The sequence below is a fragment of the Cryptotermes secundus genome, unplaced genomic scaffold (assembly GCF_002891405.2).
Source record: "Cryptotermes secundus unplaced genomic scaffold, Csec_1.0 scaffold631, whole genome shotgun sequence".
In the NCBI taxonomy this organism is placed as follows: Eukaryota; Metazoa; Arthropoda; class Insecta; order Blattodea; family Kalotermitidae; genus Cryptotermes; species Cryptotermes secundus.
In genome coordinates, this window is record NW_019742970.1 from 377,019 (window position 1) to 404,690 (window position 27,672).

The 27,672-nt window shown below is 42.3% G+C and overlaps 3 protein-coding genes across 8 annotated transcripts in view; 2 read left to right on the forward strand and 1 right to left on the reverse strand.

The window, feature by feature from the left end:
• LOC111873566 (forkhead box protein L2-like) overlaps positions 1–18,992 on the forward strand; it is a 73,212-nt gene extending 54,220 nt beyond the window's left edge. Inside the window, exons 9-10 of one of the 2 annotated variants that reach the window (XM_023868377.2) lie at positions 4,697–4,823; positions 18,914–18,992. In XM_023868377.2, the coding sequence (XP_023724145.1) occupies positions 4,697–4,788 (92 nt within the window). In that variant the 3' untranslated portion in view covers positions 4,789–4,823; positions 18,914–18,992. Of the gene's footprint in view, positions 1–4,696; positions 4,824–18,124; positions 18,181–18,913 lie in introns of those variants that run through there. The other variant, XM_033755120.1, reaches the window with a different exon arrangement.
• Positions 1–27,672, forward strand: part of LOC117282026 (putative zinc finger protein 286B) — a 57,762-nt gene that overhangs the window by 3,257 nt on the left and 26,833 nt on the right. The window contains exons 2-3 of the mRNA XM_023868375.1: positions 26,588–26,783; positions 27,488–27,607. The gene's annotated coding sequence lies outside the window, so the exon portion shown is untranslated. The remainder of the gene's footprint in view (positions 1–26,587; positions 26,784–27,487; positions 27,608–27,672) is intronic.
• LOC111873563 (metabotropic glutamate receptor 3) overlaps positions 9,907–27,672 on the reverse strand; it is a 36,584-nt gene continuing 18,818 nt past the window's right edge. For 3 of the 5 annotated variants that reach the window (XM_023868364.2, XM_023868367.2, XM_023868368.2), the window contains exons 4-18: positions 27,504–27,640; positions 26,310–26,458; positions 25,620–25,816; positions 24,390–24,560; positions 23,202–23,425; positions 21,278–21,578; positions 20,163–20,288; positions 18,960–19,081; positions 18,158–18,353; positions 16,211–16,493; positions 15,392–15,591; positions 14,298–14,478; positions 13,454–13,617; positions 12,786–12,917; positions 9,907–11,274 (exon numbers count right to left, since the gene is read on the reverse strand). In XM_023868364.2, the coding sequence (XP_023724132.1) occupies positions 11,141–11,274; positions 12,786–12,917; positions 13,454–13,617; positions 14,298–14,478; positions 15,392–15,591; positions 16,211–16,493; positions 18,158–18,353; positions 18,960–19,081; positions 20,163–20,288; positions 21,278–21,578; positions 23,202–23,425; positions 24,390–24,560; positions 25,620–25,816; positions 26,310–26,458; positions 27,504–27,640 (2,717 nt within the window). In that variant the 3' untranslated portion in view covers positions 9,907–11,140. The remainder of the gene's footprint in view (positions 11,275–12,785; positions 12,918–13,453; positions 13,618–14,297; positions 14,479–15,391; positions 15,592–16,210; positions 16,494–18,157; positions 18,354–18,959; positions 19,082–20,162; positions 20,289–21,277; positions 21,579–23,201; positions 23,426–24,389; positions 24,561–25,619; positions 25,817–26,309; positions 26,459–27,503; positions 27,641–27,672) is intronic. The other 2 variants (XM_023868365.2, XM_023868366.2) reach the window with 2 other exon arrangements.

A 27,672-nucleotide genomic window follows, 5' to 3' on the forward strand; every position in this document is an offset into this window, starting at 1 on the left:
AGCTTCATCAGTCGTACCAATCGACACAAAGGCTCTTATCTTCGGCCTATGGCACCTGAGGTTACAGCTGTGAATCTTTAGCTTAACGTTCTTGTAGGGAGCCGTATAGTTTGGTAGACAACATTTTGGATGAGTCTACTGCCCCGGTTTTCACGTTACAATGGAATGGTCCGTCGCAGAACCGGCGCGTCTCCTCGTCACAAAACTTTGGAAGACAACGCTTGTTTAAAATTTGAGACGGAGTTAAAACCGCTCCGCTGTCTCTCACGAGTACACTGAGCTATCTTTTAATATGCGATGCAATGTAAGACCATGAAGAATGTTATCTGCCGGGATGTGACGCCGTGGAGTCTTGTATAGAAGTTCACCGACGTACTGTCTGTATGTGCAGGGCACGGCGTCACAAAGTCATCCCCGCCGCTTCCATAACCTCAGATTCAACATAGCAAAACTCAGTTTTTGGCCAGTACTGGAGTTATGGCGTTTTTGGACTGGACCGTTCCATTGCCGTTTGCGCCTCAGGCAAAGAATCCATGACCTGTATTCAATGGAAGCGCTGAAACAAAAGAAGGTAATTCATTTAAATTTTGAGCTGAAAAGGGTCACAATGTTCCTGGTTCTATGTTACCGGATATGCCTATCCTTGTGGCGGCCACTGCGTCCAGTTACAAGGGTTGAGGTCTTGCCCCCAGAGGTGTCTCATGTCGGCTGTTAACTGCCTGCAAAGCTTATCAGGATTCCGGCTACAAAGCACATGGGTCATTCCCCGTTCCCTTCACGACGAGACTTGAACCGGGTTCCTTCGGAAATGGGACCGAGGGCCCGAATACGCGATCAAGTGACTGACAGTCCCCCACATCGCACGCAGCTATGGGGGTGCCGGGGCTGGCATCTCGACCGGCACACACGTACGTTGAGTGGGCCACGATCGCTTCCCTACAGCTCCTTTCAAATTTTATCATTCGTTCGTCGTTCTATATCCCCACGCTTAATAGTGTGGCCACAGAGCGTCGTTAAATATCCCCCCAAAATAAAAAAGTTAAGCTATCCCCGTAACAGGCCGTTGAGGCCCATACAGCTGTGAGACTTCGAGGCACCCACATTTTCCAGGTAAACGGCTCGCTGACGGCGGTGAAGCTGTCAGCCTTACGCTCCGGCCACCCTTTACCACTAGGAAGATTCCTGGTACTCATTTCTGTTAGAGGCCGAGTCTACCCCAGGGACATAGTGCGGCTGGAAGCATTAAGTCGACTGAAAAATCCAATGACCTAATAGGGACTCGAACCCGCGACTTCCGGCTTGTACAGCATAGTGCCTGAAGCAACTGCGCTACCGCGTGCCCCAAATACAGTTTTGTTTCTTGTGGAAGTGGGGTGACTGCTGGAATCGCCATGTAATCATCCCCTTGCGGCGCCTTCGCAAGGAGCACCCGATCATCAGGGCCGTACCGGTTGCTGAGCTGTGTCAAGTGTGTGCGCGCGTGGTGATGAACGGCCGGCAGCTGCTGGCGGTCGGAAGTGGCCACTTCTGGGGCTCCTGTTCCACTGGTCACACCTGTCTCTCTGTCTGTCGATGTGGGGGGCGGGGGTGTGCGGAAGGTTTGAGTCCATCCACGGGACAGCACCACCCCCTCCCCACACACACGTGATGTGCGCATCTTACTGATCAGCAATTTCTTATGCCTTATTTTACAACGCCGTTAGTGTCGAAAGGATGATTGATGAATCAAGACAAAGATTGGGAAGGAAACTCTCATGGCCTATTTGCAGTAGTATGTTTGCATTTGTCTGGAGGGACTGAGGAACACGCTGATAAATCTCGGTGAGGATAGCCGATGATGTCCCAGCTCAAATTAGAATGCAGCATATTCGTGATAGTGTATGTAGCGTGACCGCTACACTAACCTGCTCGGTTATATGATTCTTCTTGCATTTCTCTTAACAGAATTAATTACCCATGAAACTTATAAATGATGATAATAATTAAAAATAATGAGACGTCAGGCTTGAAAGCCGGAATAGCGGAGCCAGAATAAACGTTAAGGTATAAGGAAGGAAACGGTGTTTTCTGTTGGGTCCGCCCCAAGGCTATATAACGAGGATTCATGGCCAGCTGAGAGGGTAGAATTGGAGTCTCTTGAAACGGCAGTCCATGATGAGTGAGGTGGCTCTGTAGTTGAGTTGGCAGTTGATAAAGAGATCAGTTGCGGGATATTCGCGGGAAACTGAAGAATCTCCACTGTTAGAAGCCGTTCCTAGGGAATGCCTATTGACACAGCAGGCCAGAAAGGGGCTTAGCGGGTGCTGTGCTGATCTGCAAATTGCGGAGATCGGCAGTGGCTCTGTAATTACTTGTAGTTCCGAGTGGTTTATGCAAGTGGTTGATAAATTCAGTCTCCATACCTCGTTTATAGTCGCACACCGCCAGTACACGTGACAATAGGATGGCGATTGATAACGTTAATACTAATTAAGTTCGTTTGGTTATATGTTTAAGTGCTAACTCAACAGTTTATTGGTCAGGTACAAGTACAGCACGAATTCAAACCAATTCAAATTAAATATAATAATTATTTTGGTGAAGCTGGCTTGTGTAGCTGTAAGAATCCAGCATGTGCCATGACGGCTCCATAGGTATTCATTTCGTACTGTGCGTATGTTGGCTCAGACTATGTTCACGCGCTTCTAACAATAGACGTAATGTGGATTGGCATTTTCTTGGAAGGATTATCCTGTATCTCAGCTGACCCCGTGAGATAACCCTTTGTTCTCAGAAAATTGATTGTCTTGTCCATTACGTGCGATCCGCATTGCCCGTGCTGGCCTTCCTCGCCTGCAGCGCCGCTAATCACCAACTTCTGCGAACTTCAGATGACGGAAATGAAGACAGGACTGAGCTGTTTGAGGACAAGTGCACCGGCTACGTGCGCGGTCTGTTTTCTCAAACGTTTCCCAAGTGAAGGGAATGTTTTACTGAGCGGGTTGAAGCACGGGTAGCTCTGTAGATTTGTGTTTCGGAGGTGCTCGGTTCGAAAATCGGCCGGGCCACCGCCTATCCCGACTGAGGTCTCCGTGGTTTTTCCAGGCTTGTCCAGACAGACACCCGGACACTGCTTCATGGGTGTAGCCGCTTCCTTCATAATCCATTATAGTTCATCACTTTGCCATCCAGCACTGTAAATCAGAACTTCATGGAGCTGAGCCCTTCTTGAGAAGCCGCTAGTTGCGCAGCTGCTCAAGAACTTCCCAACATTTTATGGAACCCGAAGGTTCATTACCATGTTCACAAGAGCCCTCCACTGGTCCCTATCCTGAGCCAGATCGATCCAGCCCAAACCACCGCATCCTATTTCTCCCAAGATCCGTTTTAATATTATCCACCTACCTACATCTCTTATACATAATAATAATAATAATAATAATAATAATAATAATAATAATAATAATAGGTACAGAACTCTGAAAAAATGCCTGGAGGAGAGGACTTGGTCCGACATTGAGACCACGGGACTGAATGTGTGGAAGACAGACGGCTGTTGCCGACCCCAGCTGTCAGTAGCCACTTCATTAGGCTGGAACACAGATGTTAAGCGCATTAAGAGGCTCTTAGATAACTTTCGCGACAATTTACTTGTCACGACGGCGCTCTGCCGCCTCTGTATGGCCCCTGCACACGATCCTCCTGACGCTCACTACAGAAGGTCAGTATTGTACACCCACTCGCAACGTTGTCGGGTGCAGGGGTATTTGTAATGGGACTATGATACCACAGGGTCTCCGATGTTTTGCAGACCATTAGCAGGGGCAGATGGCGTTTCTATATCGTTACACACTGTACTTAGGGTTTAACTGGGGGCACGCTATGCTGTACCAGCCGGAAGGTCGCAAGTTAAATTCCCCATGAGGTCATTGGATTTTTCAGTTGACGTAATCGTTCCAGCCGCACTACGGGCCCTGGGGTCGACTCAGCCCCTAACAGAAATGAGTACCAGGAACCAACCTGGAGGTAAAGGGCGGCCGGCGCGTAAGGCTGCAACCTTACCGCCATTTGTGAGCCGATTGTCTAGAAAATGTGGGAGCCTCGACCTCTCAGAACCCTAGGGGCCTCCACGGCCTGTTACAGGGGTAGCTTTACTTTTTTCTTTTTTACGTTTTACCTAGCGTTAATTTAGTGTGGGGAGGAAGTCATTTTGAAAACTAATTAACAAAATATATATTTGATTACAAAATCAACTCTCCTGTTAGTTTTGTGCTATTGCGGCGTGGTGTAGGCTTCTTTGTAGTTTGAATAGAAGAAAGTATTCCAGTGCAATGTTTACTCAGATATACTCTCCTTATGTTTGTCTCTACTCATTGATCCTAAAGACTGCGGCTTTTTTTTTTCGTAACAAAAGCAATCGCAGTTGAGATTGTTACGTTTCGTATATTCTAACAATGTAACTATTTCCCCTTGTATTTCATTAATATTTTACCACAATGGTATCGAAATCGATTGAAAATAAAAGTTTTGGATCTGTACTTCTGATCTCGGGGATTTTACACCCACTTCACGCACCTTGAGCAGAAATAGAACGGCCTACCGAACAGCGCCACGACCGGCGTTAACTCGCGGGCCTACCTTGTAGCAAGAACCACAGATTGCAGCGGGGACTATTTTAAGGCAGGAGGCAGTACAGAATTCCTGTTTCTCCTCCCAGAGGACCTGCCATCGAGTGCAGAGGATTCTTCAGCTGCCGGCCGTCAATCAACCGAAACGCGGGCCACAGGAAGTCAGTTGCTAGGTACTTAGGCAACCCGCTCTCTGCAGCATTGGAACAAATGAAGGTGAGAAACAAGCGAACGATATTGGCTCAATTTAATTACATGTGTAAACATTTTATGTACGTAAGACAGTGAATTAAAGGTCGCTGTAGATTTGATGTTTCCCTTATGTAACAACGGGTTTCAAACTGCAGCGTTTATAAAGTACCGAAATGGTGCTGAGATTGTGAACAGGAAACCCACTATAAACCTAATCAGAATAGCTTGCGCTCGGGTCAGGATTAGAACTCGTGACCTTCCACATGTCGAAGCAAAAAGCTAAACTTTTATGTTACGCGGTTCAGTAACCGGGCTCGCAATTCTGGGGGCAGCATCGAGCTAATGCCCGGACATGGCTGATGTTCCCGCTCAGACAGTGTTTCGCCCTAGCAGACTTTGCTTGCTTCTTACTAATTGTTTGGCTTATTGTTCAACCCTGAAGACGGAGGCGGTATGCTACTCCGAAATGTAGGTGAACCTCTACCAGAATCAAGAGTCAGTCTAAGACTGGCTGCTTACCACCAATCACTTCGTCTTGGCAACAATCTCCTTGAGTCTCACGACCAGTAATTTTATTTTCCAACTTAACACTTACGGTTACAGTTCTTATGTAACATCCTCTCTGAGGAGAGAACGAGTCTTTCGTTTACAATTGCTGCTGGTCCTCGCCGGCGCCATCATTCTCGGGTCCGAGTCTCGTGGGACTCGTGACCACATTTTAGTGTCTCAGATTCGACAGTCCCCCAGGTCTCCGTATTTATATCCCACAGGAAGAGGGTGGCCTGTTATACCCCCAGGCAATGGGTTCCCTTTTCGACGTCTCCTACGACTCGCAGGGTTATTACTTTTGTACACGGCGTCACACACAAATCAGAATGTAGTACTGTTTGTACTGACCTCTGTGAGAACGCCAAACCCAAGCTTCCTTCAGAACGACAGTACTTAACTAAGCACTACGCTATGCAGGCGTATGGGGGAGTGGATGTATAGATCCACATTTTATTGACCTCAGCACTAGCTGGAGTTGAGTGGTCAGCTTCACGCCCCGGCCATGCAGTAACATCAAAATTTCATTTAAGAGGAAACACAGGTGAAGTTGTCCTTGTGCTTATTAAGCACTGCGCCATGAAGACATATTGGAAAGTGGATGTTTAGTTCCACGTTTTCTTGACCTCTGTACTAGTTGGAGGTTAGTGATCAGCTTCGCGCCCCCGGTCGCTTTACCCCCGGGGAAAGAGCCCCTGGTACGCCTTGGGTAGGAAAATTCTGTGAATGCTTCCATCTGTTCCTCTGTATCGTGTCTGAGACTTCAGTACTGAATTCAGTCGCGCGGCTGTTCTGAACGAGAGAGAGAGAGAGTGTTGTCTGAGTGTCAGTTAGGAGGAAGAAAGCAGATTGAAGTCATTTGAGAGTGAAATGCCGATGAGACCGCCTTAACGTAGAAGAGAGCAAGGAACAGGGTGATGGAGAAAATTACACAACGAGGAGCACTTTACTATAAGTTATTAAAATGATCGTATGAAGGAGGCTTGGATGGGTTGTACATGCAGCACTCATGGGACGGATGAGAGAGGCACGCAGTCTATTCTGCAGAACTGCTTGGGAGACAAGGTGTAGATGGGAGGATAATATTAAAATGGTCTTCAAAGAAATAGGATATTAAAGCATTGGCCGAATTCAACTGGCTCAGGACATTGACCAGTAGCTGGCTGTTGTTACCACGGTAACGAACCTTTAGGTTCCGTCGAGGGCGCGGAACTTCTCCAGCATTTAATTCATTTATTCTCGTGCGTACCGTTACGTTTTGGACAGAAACCCGCTTCTTGACCTGTCCCTAGCTCATTACGGGATGCGGCTTTACTGAGTTATCACGGCTACTGGGAACACGTAGTACATTAAATCCCTGCTAGATGGCAGACATGCATCATTACTACTACTGCCATCTGTATCGGATATAGGAACTACTACTTGTCTGCTCTGAGACCTTTCATGTTTATTACTTTTATTGATATCTGTGGATATTTTGGGTATCTTCAACTGGGATGTCATAAGCAGTCTGAGGGTGTGGGAAGGATATATGGAGGGTTGTCGGCCCTCTTCCAAAAACTGCCCCATTTATATTAATTAGGGTAGACTGAACATGTTTCAAATACTAATCCAGTAAACTAAGTACTCCCATTTTTTGTATGCTGAATGAACAAAGCCTTAACTTCCTCATATTGTCTGCCCATAACCACATGCACCAAAAGAAGACCTGGGCGGAACTTCGGAAACTGACTGTATGTGTTTGATTCAGAGGCAAGTCTTTGCTACTTTATGAACAGACGGTAGCAACTGGACTTGAGGACCTCACAGCAGTGACTGTGAATGATACTGTCTTGTGTGATGTAGTGCTGTGGGGTCCCATGGAAGTTTACTGACTTTCCTGAGGAGCTCTTTTATGGAGGGACATCAGGGGTAATAAGGAATGTGGGCAGTGCAGTGGGAGATGAACAGAGGATGCTTCGATGCAAAGAGCAGCAAGGGAAGGCCAGACCAGTCTGCTTTTACCAGTTCTCACGGTCTCTTCTCTTGCGGATTTCTTATATTTTTCCTTCTACCCTGAAGATGGAGGTGATACGTTCCTCTGAAACTTCGGTTAACACCACATATACACGGTGCCAAATCCCAGAAGACTGGTTTCTTCATAGTCACCGCCATGAAAACCTCAAATATTACATACTCTAATCTTGGCTTCCATCTTCAGAGTCATGTACTCTTATTTTTAGTGAAAAATTTCAAATGCCAGTTCATACTGTATTTTTATGAATTGTATATGTAACAGTCATAAAATATTTTGAGTACAATAGATATTCAACACAACCCTGCTACATAAAGGAACATGATAAATTGAAAATATCACTATACAGGATCACACCTGCACACACCTAAAACTGTACAGAACAACGCACTGTGAACTGTTACCTTCCAAAATATGAAACAGCTGTAATGATGGTTTGGTCTGCCTGGATTAAGACACAGAGCCGACTTGGGGTGTGAACTTTCATGAAACTTAATCTTTATATATATTTCACCTACTACAGTAGGTGACTGGCTACAGGCTGGAAGACAATTGGGGTTTGAGTCCCAGTAGGATCAAGAATTTTCTCCTATCCACAGCGTCTAGACAGGCTCTGGGGCCCACCCAGCCTCCTATCCAATGGGTAATCGGGGCTCCTTCCCAGGGGTAAAGAAGCTGACCACTCAACTCCAGCTAGTGCCGAGGTCAGGAAAATGTGGATCTATACATCTACTTCCCCATACACCTTTGTGGCATAGTGCTTAATTAGTTAAGCACAGGGACAACTTTACCTTGTCTACTACAGTTTTGTTGCAGTCTGAAGAGCACTCATTTCTAGGCTGTGATGCTGTGTAGTCCAGTAGAAGCTTACTGATGTTTCTGAGAAAGACGATGGCTTTGCCTTCAGTGTCAAAGTGTAAGCAAACAGACCAACCAGCAAGAAATAAGAAACACACAGCAAGCACAGTCTTTGTTTGTTCCTTGCTTCTTTCTTGCTTGGCTTACACTTCAACCCTGAAGATGGAGGCACTATGTTCCTCCAAAACAATGGCAAACTTCTACTGATGTACCTGGCATCATATCCCAGAAGTCAGTACTCATCTTTGTGGGTACATGCCAATAGTTTTAACAGAATTGTGGAGATCAGAAACCAAGGGTTTGACTCTCACCATCTTAAAAGGGTAACTGTTCACTAGTGTTTGCTCCATACAAGTCCACTTGTGTCCTCCAGTTTGTGGAGAGACAGTTTAGGTTTACACCAATTCATATTAAAGAAATGTGACAGAACTCCAGGGGTAATTTTGGCAAACCAATTGTGTTTTTGGTATGTCATATGAAAAGTAAGGAACTTCATTTTCCTGTAAGAATGTCAAGAGAGACTCATGAGTTGTAATACTGATTGTACTTCGCAAGAACATGTCTTGCACACAAGTTGTAATTATCCCTGGAGTTTCTTTCACTCCTCATTTACAGATGATAAGGAGGTAGCCATTTTGTATCATGGATCATTCAGCTAGCTTGTGGCAGTTTGCAGTTGATATGTAGTTGATTGTTTGTATCCTTTGATTCTCATGAAAATTATGAGTCAAAAAGCTATAAGGAAGTTTTAACAGGTATAACCAAGCCATTCAAATGCTCACACAAAGAACTAAGGACATCAAATTTGATATTAATCCTTTGTCAGTCTTTATCAGTCTCTCATTCAAAGACAGCTTTGCTATTTCTGTCCATCAGTTACACTAACCCTTTGCCATGTTGAGTACAGCATGACAGTAAGTCTGAATATCATACCACCATTCCCAATTTAGCAAAACTGTGTCTTTTTAAGACTTAAAGTATTTCAATTAATTGGTCTGTTATGTCAAAATTTAATTTTATTACATGTATGTGAAATTCATAAAGTTCCACTACCTGCTGACAACTAATTACTACAGTGACTAGTACACATGGGAATGGAATACTGAGCGAAGCACTATGTATCTTACTAGCACATCGACACTGAAGTCATTTGTGTGTTGTAAAAACAGAAGGCGGTGGGTTCATTCCCATGCACCTGATGTAGTTACTGCAACCAGTGTCCATCAGAAGAAAACACTTTCATAACAGTCAACAAAATGAGCCTTTTAACCATTTTATGAGAAGTTCAGTATTAGTTATAAGACAGCACTAAAGAATAGCATTTTGAGGAGTACAAATTTGTACAGTAGGATTATCTCAGAAATAAACTGAATGTTCAGACACAGCCCCTCCTTGAATTCCAGGCTACAGACTTCACAATGCTAATAGTTATTGCTATGGAGATTTAAATTTAGGAAATTAAATGTTCCGTATGACAGTATGTAAATATCTAAATCAGTTACTAAATTTGACGAGTATGATGATTATCATCATCCTTTCTCATGTAATGCCTATTGAGACCAGTTTATCTCACAGGATGCTTCCAACAAGCTTTCTTCCATTTTCTTACGTGAAAGGTTAAAACGGTGAAGCTATCCCTGTGACAGGCCGTGAAGGCCCATGAGGTTATGAGATGTTGAGGCTCCCACATTTTCTCTAGGCAATCAGCTCACAGATGTCTGTGAGGTTGTCAGCCTCACGCGTTGGCCACCCTTTACCCCCAAGAGGATTTCTGGCCTTGATACTCAATTCTCTGTGTTTTTTGGTGATTCACTCACCTTGAATGATTCTGTTATATTCTCTGGAGATATTTACCCACTGTCACAAGTGTTTAATTTAATTTAATTTTGGCTGTATAAGGTAAAAAATGAATGAACTGTCAATTTCATCTTGAACATTATTCATCCAAGATACAAAATTTGAAACACAATCAGGAAATGCACTGTCTGATTAAATATTATACAAATTATAAAAAATTTGAGAAAGTATTTTGGAATACAGTAAAAAACTTTTTTTATAATTTAAGTATTTTTGAGTACATTAAACGTTTCTGAGAACTAGGATAACATATGATTTAAAAGGAAAGTGCAGAATAAGGGCACACCATGTTTCTATAAAGGGGACAGAGATAATTCAACAAGACGGAAATTTTCATTCACGTTAATGGAAATAATCTCAAGCACTGAAGTGTCTTCACAATAAAGTAAAGACTCTTTTCTCATACTTCACACCAATTTTATATTTTCTTTGGAAAACTGAAACCTGTCAGAGGCCACATTCATTGGAATGTTTTATTCTAGCCCAGCCTACTTTGTGGCAAGACTTGCAGACCAGAATTATATTTTGAAGCAATATGAAAAGTTGTTACATTTTTGTTTTCATGATTGCAGCTGTATGTATGAAATGAGACTCAGCATGTTGTGTCTGGCACTTCATGGCAACAATATTGTCATTGTTACTGAAGTTATGGACATAGATTGACAGAAATTCTATGCTTAATGTTGATTTTTAAGTCATTTGCTTAAATCAAACAAATACAAATGAGTTTGTGACTTCACAAATGATGCAAGATAATTTTGAAGCCAAAAATTAGATACTTTTCATTTGGTCTGAGACACTCTCTTGTATTTTTGGAAGAATAAAAAATATACTAAAAAAATCTGATCCCTTCCAAAACATGAGACTTTTAACAGAAGGAAAGTGAAATTCTTGTATTGAATGTTTTCAGAAGTGACTTGCATGAAGGTTTAAATGTGACTGTAAACAAGTTAACCCTGCCACTGAGCAATGGCTATATCTTAGCTATATCTCAGCACCCAGATGCTCCAGTACTCATTTCCTTACAAGAGGGTTCTTCTGGTGTCACAGAATCCTGTCCTCTCCTTCACGCTGGACTGGATTTAGTGCTTGCCTGCTCAGAAATGTCAATCGAGTCCTCTTCTCTGATGGAGCTTGTAGATGACTGATTATGTACTGGGGAGTTTTGACCCATGGGTGTTGGCAGTGGTCGTCCTCTCCCTGTAGTAACAGGTCATTTACATTTTGAATATTTCAATGCTTTTTTTTTTTTTATTAATTCAACTGTTATTCAATTTCTTAAGATATAAATAAATAACTTTGTTAGATACATAGCTCACATCATATTAACATTGCAGTGAAATCAAGGAAGTTTGGGGAAAAGTAATGTTAACATAATGCTGGTGAGAAAGCCTCTTGGATAATGACCACTAAAAAGATGAGAAAAAATATGAAAATGAAAATACTTTCTTAAAGAAATAGGTTGTGAGATTGTGAAGTTGATTTGACTGGCACAGAACTAGCTTAGAACTGTGTCCATTTGTAGAATTTAGTATTACTGTGCTTATGCCTAACTGGACTTAACCACTAGTGTGTTGTACTCATGGATGCCAGCAGGAGTGGAACAAGCCAGTGACTCCCAACCCCCCACCACAGAATTTTTGGAAATGAATGAAAAGTGAAAATAAGAAATGAATGAATATACCAAATATTAATTTAAAAAAATGGTACATGTAGAATCTGAATTTTTTAGGGTGATTGGTAAAATATATTCTTAAACAGCAATGGCTATCTTCTGCAGAAGTCCACTGCAGTATTGAACAAGCATACTGTCTCCATCTTGGGGTCAAAGAGCAAGCCAAGCAAGGTACCAACATTTTTGCTGTTTTCTTGATTTGCTTACTTTTGGCTGTGAAGATGCAGGCAGTATGCCCCTCCAAAACATCAGTAAACTCCTACCAGCCTGCCTGACATTGCAGCCCATAAGACAGTGCTGTTTGCTCGAACATTTCTTCCTTAAGTAGTTCTACAGTCTGTTGGAGTTCTGTCTCCTCATTTGTCACATCATCTCTTTCTCTGCGTGCATGATACAACTTCTTGGTTCTCCAGTTGCGAACGGGGTCTCTGGCTGCTAACTTGAAAACCTCGGCTGTTCGGACCTGTCAACTTTGCACCTTTTCCAGTGGAAACAGGACATTACTCTCATTCTCACCTTTGTTTAGCGAGGGCGTTTCTGCAACCACAGACTAATTTCACCTAGTCAACCAGTTTAAAAATCACTGTCATGCAAAAATGAGCAGAAGCGCTGTCCGCTGCGTGTCCTCATCTCTCAAAAATCACGTAGAGACTGAACATAAGTTTGTGAGGAAAATTTCTGACCAATTCCTATAGGAAAAATTTGAAGGTGGTGTATAGAATTATATTATACTACTCGCATAGTGGGGGTTGGAGTCCAGTTGGGTCCACTCTGCACAGCGGCCACTGATTGGCCTAATGTACCTGCCCCGGGTGATTATGATGATAAAGAATCTTGGTGGAATGAAGATTGACAGGGGAAACCGAAGTACTTGGAGAAAACCTACCCCAGCGCCACTTTGTCCACCACAAATCCCACTTGACCAGACCCAGGTTTGAACCTGGGCAGGTGCGGTGGGAAGACGGTGACTAACTGCTTGAGCTATGGTGTGGCCTATATGATACAATACTACACACACTAAAACTCTGAGACTCACATGTGCGGGCCACCTGTGGGCTGTACTGTGGCCTAAGCTTATGCTGCTGGGCCTTCCTGTTAAGTTCTGCAACCACAGACCCAGCACTGACTGTCACATCTGAAGCATCCTGCACATGGTGCATGCCCCCTGCTGAAGAATACAATGGTATAATGTGAAGCACACATGTTCCGTCTCTTGTTTGTTGAGGCATTCTTTGTGTTATCAATGAGTGGGAACATTTTGGGGAAACTTAGGATGAAGGGTACAAACAGAGTGAAACCTCAGCCTTTTTAGGTTTCTCTTTGGATCAATGAACTTGAGCACCAAAATTAAGAAAATTTTAAGTGGAGGAACTGTCATGTTAGACATAAATAAATTATATCCTACTTATTTCTGACCTCTCTGTTTGAGGCAGAAGTGTTAGCCACTTTAAGCAAGCACGTCTCATGGGCCGTTGCAGTTCATTTCTCCATTTGAAAGTGGGAAGCTCTCTTTATGTAGAAAAAGAGAATTGCCTTCTATAATGATCCATGCACATCTTTTTTTTTTTTTTTTTTTGAGAATGAACTCTGTCCCAGGCAGCCCCAACATTTATATATTTTGGGTTATGACCTGTTAACAAGAGTTTTTATCCTGTTGAGATCAGCAATGCAGTAATAGCTTCTGATCCACAGCTTAGCACATACCACTGACAACAACTGGAACGGGCGTTTGGTTGGCGGTTGTTGGCGTGGCAAGATAAGATGAGCTGCGATGCTGGGACATGACAACTTCTTTTGTATTCTTTTCTGGTTTGAACAGCACAATGTACACCTTTGGAGAAAACAGGCATCCCAGCTGTACCAGTCCACTGGAAGAAATAAGAAAATCAGAAAGTCAATAGAATCAATAGAAAGTCCGTCCAGTGTAACAATTTGTAGGTCACTTCTTTATCACTTCTGCCTTACATGTTTCGGTTTAATACAACCATCATCAGAGTACACAACACACAGCACATCGGAAACATCTAACCACAAGACATACAACCTCAAGCTGACATCTCCCATCTTTAGGAAGAATCAACGAGGAGGAGCTTAACATTTACATCAAATGTTTTAAATTTTAAATATTTAAATATTTTAACATTGACGTTTTTAACTTGAGGGAAGTTTCGGACGGAATGTGAGAATTGATAGTGCATTCAACAATCCTAGCAAGTGTTGTGCTTTTACACGCCGACATATTGTAGCAGTGTCCACGCAGCAAACATAACTGTGTACATCTTAAACAACGAAAGTGTTTTCATGATTGTACTATGTGCNGGCCAATGACACAGTGTAATAGGTTTCCTAAAACTCTCATCATGATAATTCTACCATTTCCTGTACCTTAAATTAGCTTGCAGACTTGTGATCTAACTATGGCCTAGTCTTTATATAGCATTTCAGTTTCCAAATTAAGAGGCTGTTTATTTCTTAATCCATTCACAATTCTATTGTTTACAGCCCTTGAATCTGTTCTGTGTGTCTAAACAAATTTGTTGAGAACTACCTGAGGGACAGGGATATTGCCAGGGTGACAACCCTGATGGAGTTGCTGGTTGAAGCGAGGTAGAGTGGCACAAATGCAAGCCAGATGATGATGGCAGTGTAGTTGGTGAAGGCTATGTGCCGCGTTTCATTGAAGCCACCTGGACACTTGCGTGTCTTCACAGCATATGCTGTACATAAACCTGTAGGAACAGAGATACAACATGCTTGGGCTGTAAAAATGAAAGTCCTCACATATTATTCTGAAGTGAACTTCAAGAGGTTTCATTCAGAGGAAACTGAAAAATAAGTACAGTGAAACCCATATTTAAGTTTCATTGTGAACCAGCAGATTTGAACACTAAACTGAGGAAAATCTTAAATTAAAATAATTTAACACTGAGATTATTGAGTTTGATTCATTGAAATTCAACGTTAATATAGGGGAAAACCTTAACTCGAGGGACACCAAATGGTGAGTTCAGTGTAGTTAATCATATATTTCTTTATGGTATAGTTCAGGATAATTCATTTAGAACTTTCCTGGTTAAACATGAAGAAATGAATGGTGTACAAACATGTCACCATCACTCATGCCTGTTCTGTATATTTGGAAAAGGAAGAGAAAATCAGTGTTGTGTGATTCTGTGTTGGAATTCAGTGACATTCCCTGAAATGAGTGAAATTTAATATTTTTACAATGTTAATTTTCTAGAAGGTGGAATTGCAAAAACTGCCAGATAACTGTTTATCAGAATCCTGAAAATTATTTCTTGAAATGCCTAACTGTCTGTGGCCTGTGTACATGAGGCTGTAAATGTCACTTCTTCATTGTGTAGGGCCAATGACCCTGTATTTTTAAGAAATGTGATTTTATGATGTCTAAAGATTTTCAAGTATACTTTCTTTCTCTGTAAAGAATATTAGCATGGCCTCTATGGAACATCACTGTTTCCAAGTCGGTGATATCAGTATTAAATGGCCTAAATTTAAAATTTTCCTGAATTTAGTGTCTGAATCCATGAGTCCCGTAGCATGGAAGCAGATTGCACTGATCTCAGGAGGAAACATGTTTATGACTACAGACTGTGTTCAGCACATGTAAGAAGATATTACCTATGAGAATAAAGGGGTAGAGGAGTCCCACCATGTAGGAGTAGTTCTCTAGCCCCTCACAGATGAGCAGGCGTGACTCACGTGTCGGGAATGAGTGTGTCACAGAAGGTGGTTCATACATGAGCCATGATACATTGATCACGATCTCCACAGATGTCAGCAGAGCTGTTATAACCAGCTGAGACGTTGGGCTCGTGTACCTATGCAAATAATCCAGTATTATTTTAATTAGTATACCTAAAGAACATGCACAAGATGTAGCACTTTCTTCTGAGAGTGGACAAACAGTAAACTGTGCATAAGAACAAATTTCATGGAACAGAGGTTCAGTACTCTACCCACAAGAGCTTCCAATGAACTGTATCCTGAACCACATGAATCCAGTTTTATCACTGTCATAGAATCATTACTACTACCACTATGCTACTGCTACTACTACTGCTACTCCTCCTTCCCTTGTTATTGCTGTTATTGTGTTGGTGCTGGGTAGGAATGCTGATAACAGGGAATATAATATGGCTGGAACTTTCAGAAAGCATGGGATTCTTGTATCTCAGAACTGCTTCCTATATATGACTTCCAAGTGAAGTATGATTTTGGATATCCATTAATGTGATGAAGAAACCATTCTAAGTCTCACAAAAATTAAAACAGACACCTTTTTTAACATCTTCTATAATTACACCTTAAGAGGTTCTGAGAATAAAATCTTAAATAATATATTTGGGGCCACAATAGACTAAATAGACAATCCATGGATGATGATGATGATGATGACGATGATGATACACATGCATGGTACAAACATGTAAGAAGTACCTTGTCTTGTGGGGAGAGATCGGTCGATTACTGAAGATGCGTGCTATGCGATTGGTCTTGGTGACTATGGCTGCATAGCAAAGTGTGTAGCAGAAACCAAGGAAGAATCGTGTCAGGCCACAAGTGAAGGGCGTAGGGCGTGCCACAATCACAAACGTGACACAGAAAGATGCCAGTGTTCCTACCAGTAAAAGGTAGCTCAGCTCGCGTCCAGAAGCTTTTACTATAGGCGTGTCACTGTATGTCCAGAAGATGACTAGCACAAACACGGTAGCCAGGATTCCTGCACAAAGAAGTAGGACTCACATGACACAGTCACATGGCTGTTCTTAGTGTACCGACCATGTAACTGTTTTAACTGTCTGTGAGGGACGTATGCACAATATTGGTGATTTCATAATGCTGGAAGAAAGACATACAGGGTTACCCCGTAAATCACTGTAAAATGACATCATAATTATTATTTACTCTCTTCTTTGGAGCTCATCTGAGATGAAGCAGGCCAAGCAAGAGTGATCTTCAGTACACAGGAATTCAGTTGTATGTGGCACAGAGACCTGGGATTTTTCTTTAATTTAGAGTTCCTGAGGTTTACTCAGTCTCCTGTCCAAACAGTAATGGAGGCTTTATCCCAAGCGTTAAAACGGCTACAACATGAAGCTTATCACACAAGTCCAAAAAGTGCTGAGCCTTGGATGTGTGGAGCTTTACCATACACCTCCATGGCGTGGTGCTTAGGTGTAGGGGCGACTGTACATTTTTCTTGTTTCTAACAAGCTGTCTTAGGCATCAGATTATTAGTTTAATTGAACTTTAAGTTTCGTATTTGTAATTTGCAAATAAATTAATTAAGAAGTAGCTTCTGAAAGAGCATTTCATTTTAAAATAACCTCCACACCTGGTATGTTTTTTTTTATTGGGACTAAGTCCCTTGTACTGCGGCCACTTCTGGCCTATTGCACCAGCCCCAGATGATAGGTGAGGGTGATTGTGGAACAATTGGTGGAATGAAGATTGGCAGCGGATACCGAAGTACTTGGATAAAACCTGCCCCAGTGCCACTTTATCCACCACAAATCCCACTTGACCAGACCCGGGATCGAACCTGGGCCGCTGCAGTGGGAAGCCAGCGACTAACTGCTTGAGATATGGCGCGGCCTATTTGGTATGTCACCCAAGTGATAATCAGGAAACATACGCTCACACTCCTACCAAGCTATCAATTATTCCAGTCAGTTCTAAAGTGCTGCAATGTTGGTATGTTACATTACAGGTATCTGGACTTTGTCCACTGTCTTAGTGTTCTGAACAGAATGCTTTCTGAAAGTGGAACCTGTTTCTGCCTTGAGGTATGGAGGAAATTACCTACTAGTTTGGTCCATTATAATGAGTTACTAGCATTCATCACACAGCATAGTTCAGTAAAATGAAACTATATAAGCCATGAAGATAAGATTTTGTCAAGAGGACTTGTGTCTTATGTAGTTTTAGGTGACTGACCTAAGTTGCCCAATGACTGAGCTTAGCTGGGTCTATGGGATAATAAACAGCAATCAGGTCTCAATATTTTCACGTGAGAAAGGAAATGTTACGTTCTGTTCAGAACACTAAGATGACGGACAAACTCTCGAAATATATAAGTACTACATTGGATTCGAGATTGTCACAGCAGTGCTTATGAAGAGCTGCATCTTCTGGGATATAACGCTGTGTAGTCCAGTAGAAGTTCACGGACATTTAAAAAATTGTACAACCCCCTCCTCCAAATCTTCAGGCTTGAAGAATAAGCCAAGCAGCAATTGCTGCAGGACCCAGAATGCTCCTCTGAAACACTTGCGAACTTCAACCATTCTGCTCATACACAGCATGACATCTCAAAAGACAGTCCTCATGCAGTAAGACTCTCTATTTCAGTAAATGACAGAGAACATCAAATGTGAGACTGACCGAGACTTGCAACTGCCATGGCTGCAATAGCCCAGGGGTTCTGGTAGTCAATAAACTCTTCAGGGATGGCCACACAGCGAGAGTGGTCATGTGAGGGCAGGGATCCCATTGCACAGTCCTCGCAGTGGTACTCGTCTACCTTGACTTGGTACTTGCCGCAACTCCGACAGCGCCAGCAACATGTATCTTCTCGTTGCTGTGGGAATAAATAGCATGTGACATTACCAAATCCCCAGAGAAAGCCTGTATACAGACTTTTAGCTCACAGTGCATGATTACTTTCATGCTGGTTACTTTTGCATTATTACTGATAGAATTTTTGCTTAGAACATGAGCATTATGAGATTATGATATTGTAATGTGCTGAAGAACGCATATCCAAAGTCATTTCCTTGGCAATGATCCATCCATTCCTAGACAACAAAAGCAATGAAATATTGTAATTCTAACAGTGAGTGTCACACACTGCTGCTAACAATTCGTTGTAACCGTGGAAAGTCTTTGTTGGAATTATAACATTGCGTTGCTTCCGTTGTCTAGGAATGGATGGATTGTTGCCTAGGAAATGACATTTCAGCACGTTACAATATCATCCGTTGCATTTCTCCCAGCCTTATGTTTCAGCGATATATGCATATGGATTTATAATCTTATGTATGGTTTGTATGTAAAATGTACACATAACTTAGAAATCATATTATAACCTGTCTCTGAAACAGCACAATTGATTTAATTTAAATTTGTTATTGCTTTTAGGTGAATTTGATTTTATATGTAGTCCAGCATAACCACTGGATCCTACCTGGATTTTAACCTGGTGCATGGCGCATGGTGTGGCACAGGTGGATGTTGGGAAGGCCTCTCCTTTCCGGTAGCTAATAGCATCATGGTCAATGTTGAGTATCGGCAATCCATTGTCATCCACTGTGAGCACAGATGATATCAGCATCACATGAAAATGTCTTCCCATGACTTTGTCTAATTAATATTAAACTGCAGCATCCTGTTGCACTGTGTAGATGAGATTCTGCATTCCACTTTTTGCTGTTTTGTGCAACATCAGCTGATATTCTCTCATTGTCTTCTCTGTATTGTCACTACACGTTTCAGCCTACCCGCCATTATCAGGCGTACAGGTCGCTGGTGGGCAGCAGAGTCCTCTGTCACAACAACCTGTACACATGATGATGGCGGGTTAGGCCGAGACATGTAAAGGATAAATTTTACCCTGTGCTTAACTAATTAAGCACTGTGCCATAAAGGTGTATTGGGGAATGTATGTATAGATCCACATTTTCTTAACCTTGGCGCCAGCTGGAAGTGAGTGGTCAGCTTTACGCCCTTGCCATCTTACTACCATGAGTCATTGATATTGGCTCCAGCATAAACAGATCTCCCTGGGTTCTTGCCAATCAGAAGAGATGAATAACATTATTCAGTCATTTGTGTCTTTGTGTATTGTCCTTTGAAGCCTGAAGTAATTCTAAATGGCATATAAGAATTCCCCATTATCACTTGGTTAATGCTGCCTAGGGAAATAATCACTGCTTATTCTGAGAATGATATGGAGCATATAAATACACCATGTGAGCATAATTCGAAGTTTAAAAATGTTAAAGTGGGTGTGCTACATATGGTATGTATCATCATGAAGCTGTATGGGGGAGTGGAGGTATAGCTCTGTGCATTCCTAACCTCATCATTACATGGAGGATAATGGTCATCTCCACACCCCAGTTTCTTTATTCCTGTGTAGAGTCCCCACTACCCATTAGGTATGAGGTTGTGTGGACCCAAGAACTGGTCTGGATGCTGTGGAGAACATAAGAATCTCTTGCCTCTGCTGGGAATCAAACCCCGATTCCTCTGTCATTCAGCTCACAGCCTAGTCACTATACCGACTGAACTACCCCAGTTTCTTACTTCTACCAGGCGCTTCCTCGGAGTTCAGTAGCCCCAAGTGAAGCTGTACAAGAGCAACAGACGTACAGCTTGCTGCACTCACGCGTGTAGTTGCCGACAGCTTTCCAGTGGTAGCGGTGACCATTGCTGTCTCTCTGGAAGTTCAGTATGGAATATCGTGGCGGTCCATCCCGACCATTTATGAACTTGAAAGGCCTACCTCCCTCATCTGGAACAGAAGGATCATGTAGGTCTCTGTTGCTTATACACTTCTGTATGCTAGAGTCAGGCTCTGAGACTTAACAGAGATTACAGGCTCACTGGGAATGAAATGAGTATATAAAGGTAGAGCTGTCCCTGTACCAGGCCATGGAGGTCCATATGGGTGTGAGAGGTTGAGGCTCCCACAACTTCTAGACGGTTGGCTTATAGATGGCAGTAAGGTTGTCAGACTTACATGCCAGCCACCTTTTACCCCCAGGAAGATTCCTGGTACTCATTTCTGTTAGAGGCTGAGTCGACCCCAGGGGCATAGTGTGGCCAGAAGGGTTAGGTCAATTGAAAAATCCAATGAAAACATAAATGTAAATTGTTTCTCTTGAGTAAAATGATGAGCCCCAATTTGTAGTAATGAGTGATCTACATAGCTTTTTAGGATTAGTGGGTTTTTGGACTTTGTCCATCATCCACAAATCCAAAGAACACGTTTCGGAACATGGGTCTGTTTATTTTCTCAGGTGAGACGGGGGGAGATACTACTTGTGTTGGGGCCATTCAGTCATTGGACCTTTACAATACTGGACAATGGACAAAGTCCAAAGACCCAGCAATCCCTGAGTGTTAATACACAATCATCAAAAACCTTTAGAATCAACAAATCTCTTCCTGGCAGATTTCAGTTCCAAGAAAAGTGCCTTTGGTTTCTGTTGGAAATAGTTCAGCTTTTGCTCCAGTGGGAGAAGCAAGATGCTTTGAGAGGCTTAGGGCCACAGAGTACAACAGCCTAGGCAGTGAAAGGCCATTCATATGAGTCAGTCACTCATGGCACTCAATAAGGCCACAAAGTACAGTCAATGATCAGTCCACTGGTTTATTAATCAATCAGTCATCTGTTGATGAGTCTAGTCGGTGAATTCAGTGAGACATCATTCAATCAGTTATTTGAGTCAGTGGAGTCTGTCAGATGAATCTTACTCAAGTGGTAGGCTGTAGGCTCACCGTTGAAGGTAACATTGGCGAGATATGTCCGCAGGAGATCACTGTCAATGTGGCGCATGTCTTCACACACCCCAGTGAAACCAGGCCCACACAGGCTCGCTTGCAGGTTATGCAGGGCCTGTGCCACAGCATACACAGCGTCACGCACAAAATGCAGGTACTTCTGTTGCCGATACCTCCGCCCCCCATGCTGCTCACATGTCTCGGGAGTCTCCAGTGTTGTGGCCCCTGTGGTGCTGTCTGACGTAATGTCTGTCCATGTAGTGATCTCTTCTGGTGGGCTTGTCATGTCACCCTGTATCTGTGGGAATGCATCATGTTGCCAGCAGAAAATGTACAATTTGCTTGCCCTTAGAATTTGCCATTTATGGTGGGATATAAATCAATAAATTCTACAAGCATGGGCTCCAGCAGGGGACAGGGGGAGGGGGGACAGACATCTGCCCCCCCCCACATTTTAAAAAATTGAATATGAAGAACAGTATGAAATTGATCAAATATTGATAATAAAAAGGAACCTCAGTAATCTGAACTAATCAAAGCACTGGCTTGCTTGGACTTCTGACCTGAGTTGTTTACTGGATTTGAAAAAAATTCTATTTTATAGTAAAACTGTTAATTCAATATATTTGTAGATACATTTTATATATAAACAATGACCAGAACTCATAGATGTTTGGTCACACCTGCGCTCAGGGGAAGCAGTAACTGGGTTACAGTTTTCAACACCCATACAGGCAGATCCATTAACACATAATATCATGTTTCACATGAATTCATTACTATGGCAAGGAAGTAATTAATTACAATAAATATGTAATTTTGGAGGTACAAATTTTTCTTTTGGTGATAATGCAAATCAGTGCAGATTATTGTATTCTCCTGTCTTGAATACTCTAGCATCATAGAATAAACAGAAGTCTGTAAGCAAGTTTTCAATCTTCCTCCGTTGGAAAAGTGGCTGTCCCCTGGAAACAATCCTAATGGTGCTTATGGCTACAACATATGTTATTTTAAATATCGTGGTGTGTTAGGCTATAGGTATGCTCCAGTCTGAACAGTTTACAAGAGTCTTGCTAGACTTCCAAAGCCTAAAGTTAGCAGACATAACCCCAAAAGTTATTTCATTGATATGTATTTACTTTCCAGCAGACATAAAGGTTGGCTGCTTGCTCCGTTTCCAATGGCTGCATTTGGGATCATTCAACCCATTTTGCTTCTTGCTTCCCAATAGAGAGCACTCAAGTTCTTTTTCTTTTGGGAAGCTTTGCGAGGTCTGTTGCTCATTTTGCGCTACCCATGGGACTCGTATGGCTTCGAGAATGTCACGGACGCGAGAAACAAAGGTTTTCATACAAATTTTAAAGCGACTGTTGTGATCTATGATTATAACAAGGTACACTGCTCCATCACATAATGGAAAGTATTAAATATATGAATATATGCCATGTGATGTCTTACTTTCCATTATCAATAAAGTGTAATTTAAAAATACAAAATGGTAATTTACATATCATACTTTGATAAGTACTAGTTTCTGGGATGTGAGATTAGTTAATAAGATGTGGGAAGATAATTCTGATGAACATTTCTTCTTGATCTTCATTGGTTTCTTGGTTTTCTTTTTGACTGTGAAGATGGAGGCAGTACGTTCTTCGCAAAGACCATGAACTTCTACTGGACTACGTGATGTCACAACTGGGGGGGGTAGTGCTCTTCATAGCCACTGCTGTGGGGGCCACAAATTCAACACACTCTGCTTTACATGTGTGTGTAGAAACGTGGGAAATATATGAGGAACATGAAGCTGGAACACACTGTAACCTTCCATTGCCATTCCAGAGGAACAGTGAGAACTGAACAAGGAGAGGAGGAGAAGAGGAGGAGGAGGAGGAAGGCATCTGTACTCTGGTAGGAAACTTACCTGTAATGAAGGAAGTCTGTAGTGAGCACCACTGTGTTGCCTTCTACAGTACTCTCTGAGACACTCTTCAAACCAGGGATTGATTGTGCCATGGCTGGGACTGAGGGACTTGAAGTAAGTGTCAAAGCCTGCAAGGTTGCGGGACAAAGGCTGAACAGCCAGGGCCCCTTCCAATACTCTCTCATCATTTTGTGCCTCTGATGTATCTGCAGGTGGCTGTTGCACTGAGAGAGGAAACACAGTGAAAGTGTAGATAACTTATAAAGAGAAGAATCGTGGGAAAATGTGAGACACACATTGGAGGAGGGGACAATTTCATTGCTAGAAGTTTCCCAGGCTTCGTCTGATAGTTCTTCTGATGAAGGGTAGCAGGAGTGGAACTTTAGTGTTACAAACATTTTAATTTGTGGTAAAATAAATTATACTGGAAAGGGTTTACTTCGAAATATAGTCAACAAGGTTCAAAATAGCATTTTTTGCAGTATGTTAAGCTTATTGCAGCCTGCTTATAAAGTAAGTTTGACAGTTTATGATGGGAAAAGTCTGTTTATGGTCTTAATTAAATTTGACTTTGTCATAGACCAACGTGCCTGGAAATCAGAAATGTTCTATGTTTAGTGAAAGTATCTAATTTAATTTTAAAACGCATGTCCGAACTGTTCAGGTGCTGATATTAATTCACAAACAGACATGAACTCCACGTGCATTTATCCTTTGTAACTAACGCCAAGTAACTTGATGGCCTCCACTGAAAGGCAGTTACCATTGCAATGGTTGCATGAGAAGCGTGCGCTGGCAAACTGGAACTTGGGAACCACCTCAATATTTGTCTGAAAACAAATGAAAACCAAGGAAACCTGTCGAAAAATTGCCTTGACTCTGGTCAGTCCTTGACTGACATTTTTAAGAAACTGTTCTTCTTGCAATGAGGAAGATAGTAGACTTCAGTCTAACATTATTCTCCTACATGTGTCTTGGTCTCTCAAGTGGGCTTTCTCCATGAGTACTTTGAACCAAATTTTGGTATGTATTCCATGTTTCCTGAATGTGAGATTCATGTTTTCCATAATAAATACCCTTCATTTTATAACAAAACAGAGCTGAGTCTGCAGTCTGTTCATAAATAGGATAGAGACAAAATGGACAGCAAAGAAATGTTAAATGTGTCACTATTGCTCTGATACGCACTCTTACCATCACCAGTCATTGGGCGCCTAAAGGCGATGTCAATACCACGATGGGTGGGTGCAGCATTCCAAGCATCACACAATATCCATACGAACCGACGCGTGATACCATGGCGTCCAGCAGCATCCATTAGCTTCTGAGTCATGAACTTGTCCGCAAAAACCACCACCACTGAGCAGAGGTGAAATATGTTTAGATCAGTGACACGGATTTCACTATTAGTATATATAAAAAGTTTCATAGAGTGTAGGTACATTCTTGATCTACTTTCATACAAATTTTCACAACTCTAAGTAAAATGATTCAAGAGTTATTGCAAACAAACAGAAAACTACATATTGAGTACACATGACCGCCATTTTTCAGTAATTTTCCATGAAGATTTGTAATGTGCCTCATTCCATTCTGTCTTAGCAAACCACTGATCTAAATGATGCATTTTGACAGAGTGAAATGGCTGAGCAATTGCTCACTAAGACACAACAGAAATAAAGAAATCAGTCTTCTGGGAGGTGGCACCATGTAGATGTGGTGTTAACCGACGTTTCGGAGGAACGTGTCGCCTCCATCTTCAGGGTAGAAGGAAAATAAGAAATCCGCAAGCGAAGAGGCTGTCAGAACCAGTACAAACAGCCTGTTTGTACCGGACTGCTTTCTTCATAGTCACTGCCATGAAAACATCAAATCTTACACAATAAAAATAGTCTCAGCAAACGTTCCATATTCTTCAAAGATCTATTACCACACTTCATTTCAGGGCCCTACTATAAGCGATGGTTATGTCAATTACAGCATGACCCAAAAGTTGGTATAGCTACAAAGTGGCATGACCTCTGGTGGCATGATGTATGAAGTTCCATGAAGATCGTTCTGTTAGTTGGAATGAGTTACACCATAATTTTTCAAAGGAGGGAGAACCAGAAAGCTCATGTACAAATTTATGTTCAAGACATTTAAGAATATTTTTACAGACACCCTAGAGTTGAGGATCTCTGTTCTGAAGCATACATAGAGCCACATTAGAAATAATTTTACTTTTTGTTATTAATATTGGGTATATTTCCTTTCTCCACTGTTATTCTCTTTTTTGAAACTCCTGGGCAAACAAGAATACCGCCCCTGACCCCAATCACCCAGCTCTCACTTTGCTTAACACTAACTGGTGCTGGGGGTTTCTTGTCCAGATTCTTTTCATTTTCTTGCTTCAGTTATGGTCCTCCACTCACTCACCACGAACCTCCGTCTTGTTGACGATATTGTTGAGCACACCATCGTAGTCCCTGTCACTGAAGTTCTCTTTGTCGATGTGCTGTGCCGCTGTAAAGCAGACATTGTATCTCCCGGCCAGCGAGCTCAATATCTCGAACCCATGGTTCCCATACTCGTTGTCAGAGTGCACCACTGACACGTATGTCCAGTTGAACTGCCTGAAACAGAACCCTAAATATAAGTTTTACTTTTACATTACCACGTATGTACTATCCTGTTACCTTATGGTGGCCTCTGGCAAGCATGAGAGCCAGAGCAATCTAGTCCATACAACACCATCCTATGTCTCTAAGATCCATCTTAATGTTGTCCACCCACCTACATCTTGGTCTTCCTAATAGTTACTGTATTTTGTTTGCAAGATATGGGGGGAAGCAGAATCTCCATACCCCAGGGTTTGTTGGAAGCACTTGTTGGTTTCTTTTTCGAAGTGCCTATTCAAGGAATGACATACATTCAAGGATATTTTGAAGAAGGTTGTAGATGTACAGTGCTTTACTCCATGGCCTGACTGATGGGACCTAAATAGCTGAGGACTAATATAGCCAGGTGTTTGGCACCTGGTTATTAGGGGAAAAATACTGACGTTTAAATATCAAGTTCTGGGGTCTTGGTACAAATAACTTTCACTCTTTTTTTGACCTGAATTACCTGAGTATCTCCAGCATTGCATGAGCCTGATTGACGTCACTTGGCACTGTGCGGAAGAAATATGGGAAGCGATTCTGGTCACTCAGTGATGGTGATGTTGCCATGTAGCTAACCTGTGGCACACGGAACAGTCGCAACATCGTTGCCACCTGCCACAATAAGCACACAGCGTTATATGACATGTTATGGTACAGCCTGAGGGACATTGAAATACCAATAAATTTAATTTACATTGTATGTTATTTTAATTACTTTATAGAGAAACCTCTTTATTACAGTTCCTGATGAATCAGCGCTGGCCAGGGATGTAGGGATGGAAGATGCAGGTAGACTCCCTCTACCTGGTTCTGAACTTATATTTTACTAAGATATTACTAGTGTATGAAGCCATTCCTGACAGTGGGCCATGAAGGATGGCATCTGTTACAACAAATGTGTGGCAACAACAATGATGAATGGAAACCTCCTACGAAGGTACGCCAAGCTGCCCACTGCTCCTCTATGCCTCACTGGCAACCTGGTGCTGTAACTCTGTCAAAATCTTCTCTATTGGCCCAATTGTTGGCCCTATACATTGGAGAAACTTATGCTGTGAGATTTGAATGTGTTGCATACGCTTCACTTTCATATTTAATATCAAATTAACGGGTTTTGTTAGTCTTGTTATAGCCCAGGCCTCTCGCCATGAAAGTTGAGGAATTTCTGATAAATTCATGTGGCATTTGTCCGATGCAAAGTAGGAGTGCAGCAGGAATTCCTCGGTTTCATCCCATCATTCCTCATTGGTCCTTACTCAGCTATTGCTATGTGTATAGTGGTAACAGGACCAACCATCCAGCAGCTTACAGCCTCAGTTTTCAGCTGACGTTTTGCTACTCAGTTTAAGATAATTACTTGAGGCAGTTAGCTGCTGGATTCACACTGCCGCGGCCAGGGTTCAATTCCAGTGCCTTTCATGTGGGATATAAGGTGGAGAAAGTGGCACTGGAACAGGTGTTCTCCGATTACGTCGGTTTCCCCTGCCAATTCTCATTCTACCAGTGTTCCATATTGCTCATGTATTATCTGGGCCTGGTATGATGGGCCCATTTAGGGTCCAACATAGTTACTTAGTGTTCTGGACCAACCGGACTTTGTATCACGCTTATCCACAAGAGTTAACTTGTGTGCCTTTGCAGAGCAACTCACACTAACCTGTATAGTGACGGAACTGGACTGCGCCCCAATGACGGCCACTACTTTATCGAACCCGCCGCCCCGGAATTTCGGTGTGCTGCCATCTTTACACTGGAACTCAGGTTCGTGGAACTCGCTGTAGTGTGCAATGAAACCTGGACAAACACTTCATCCATGCACCTTGCTT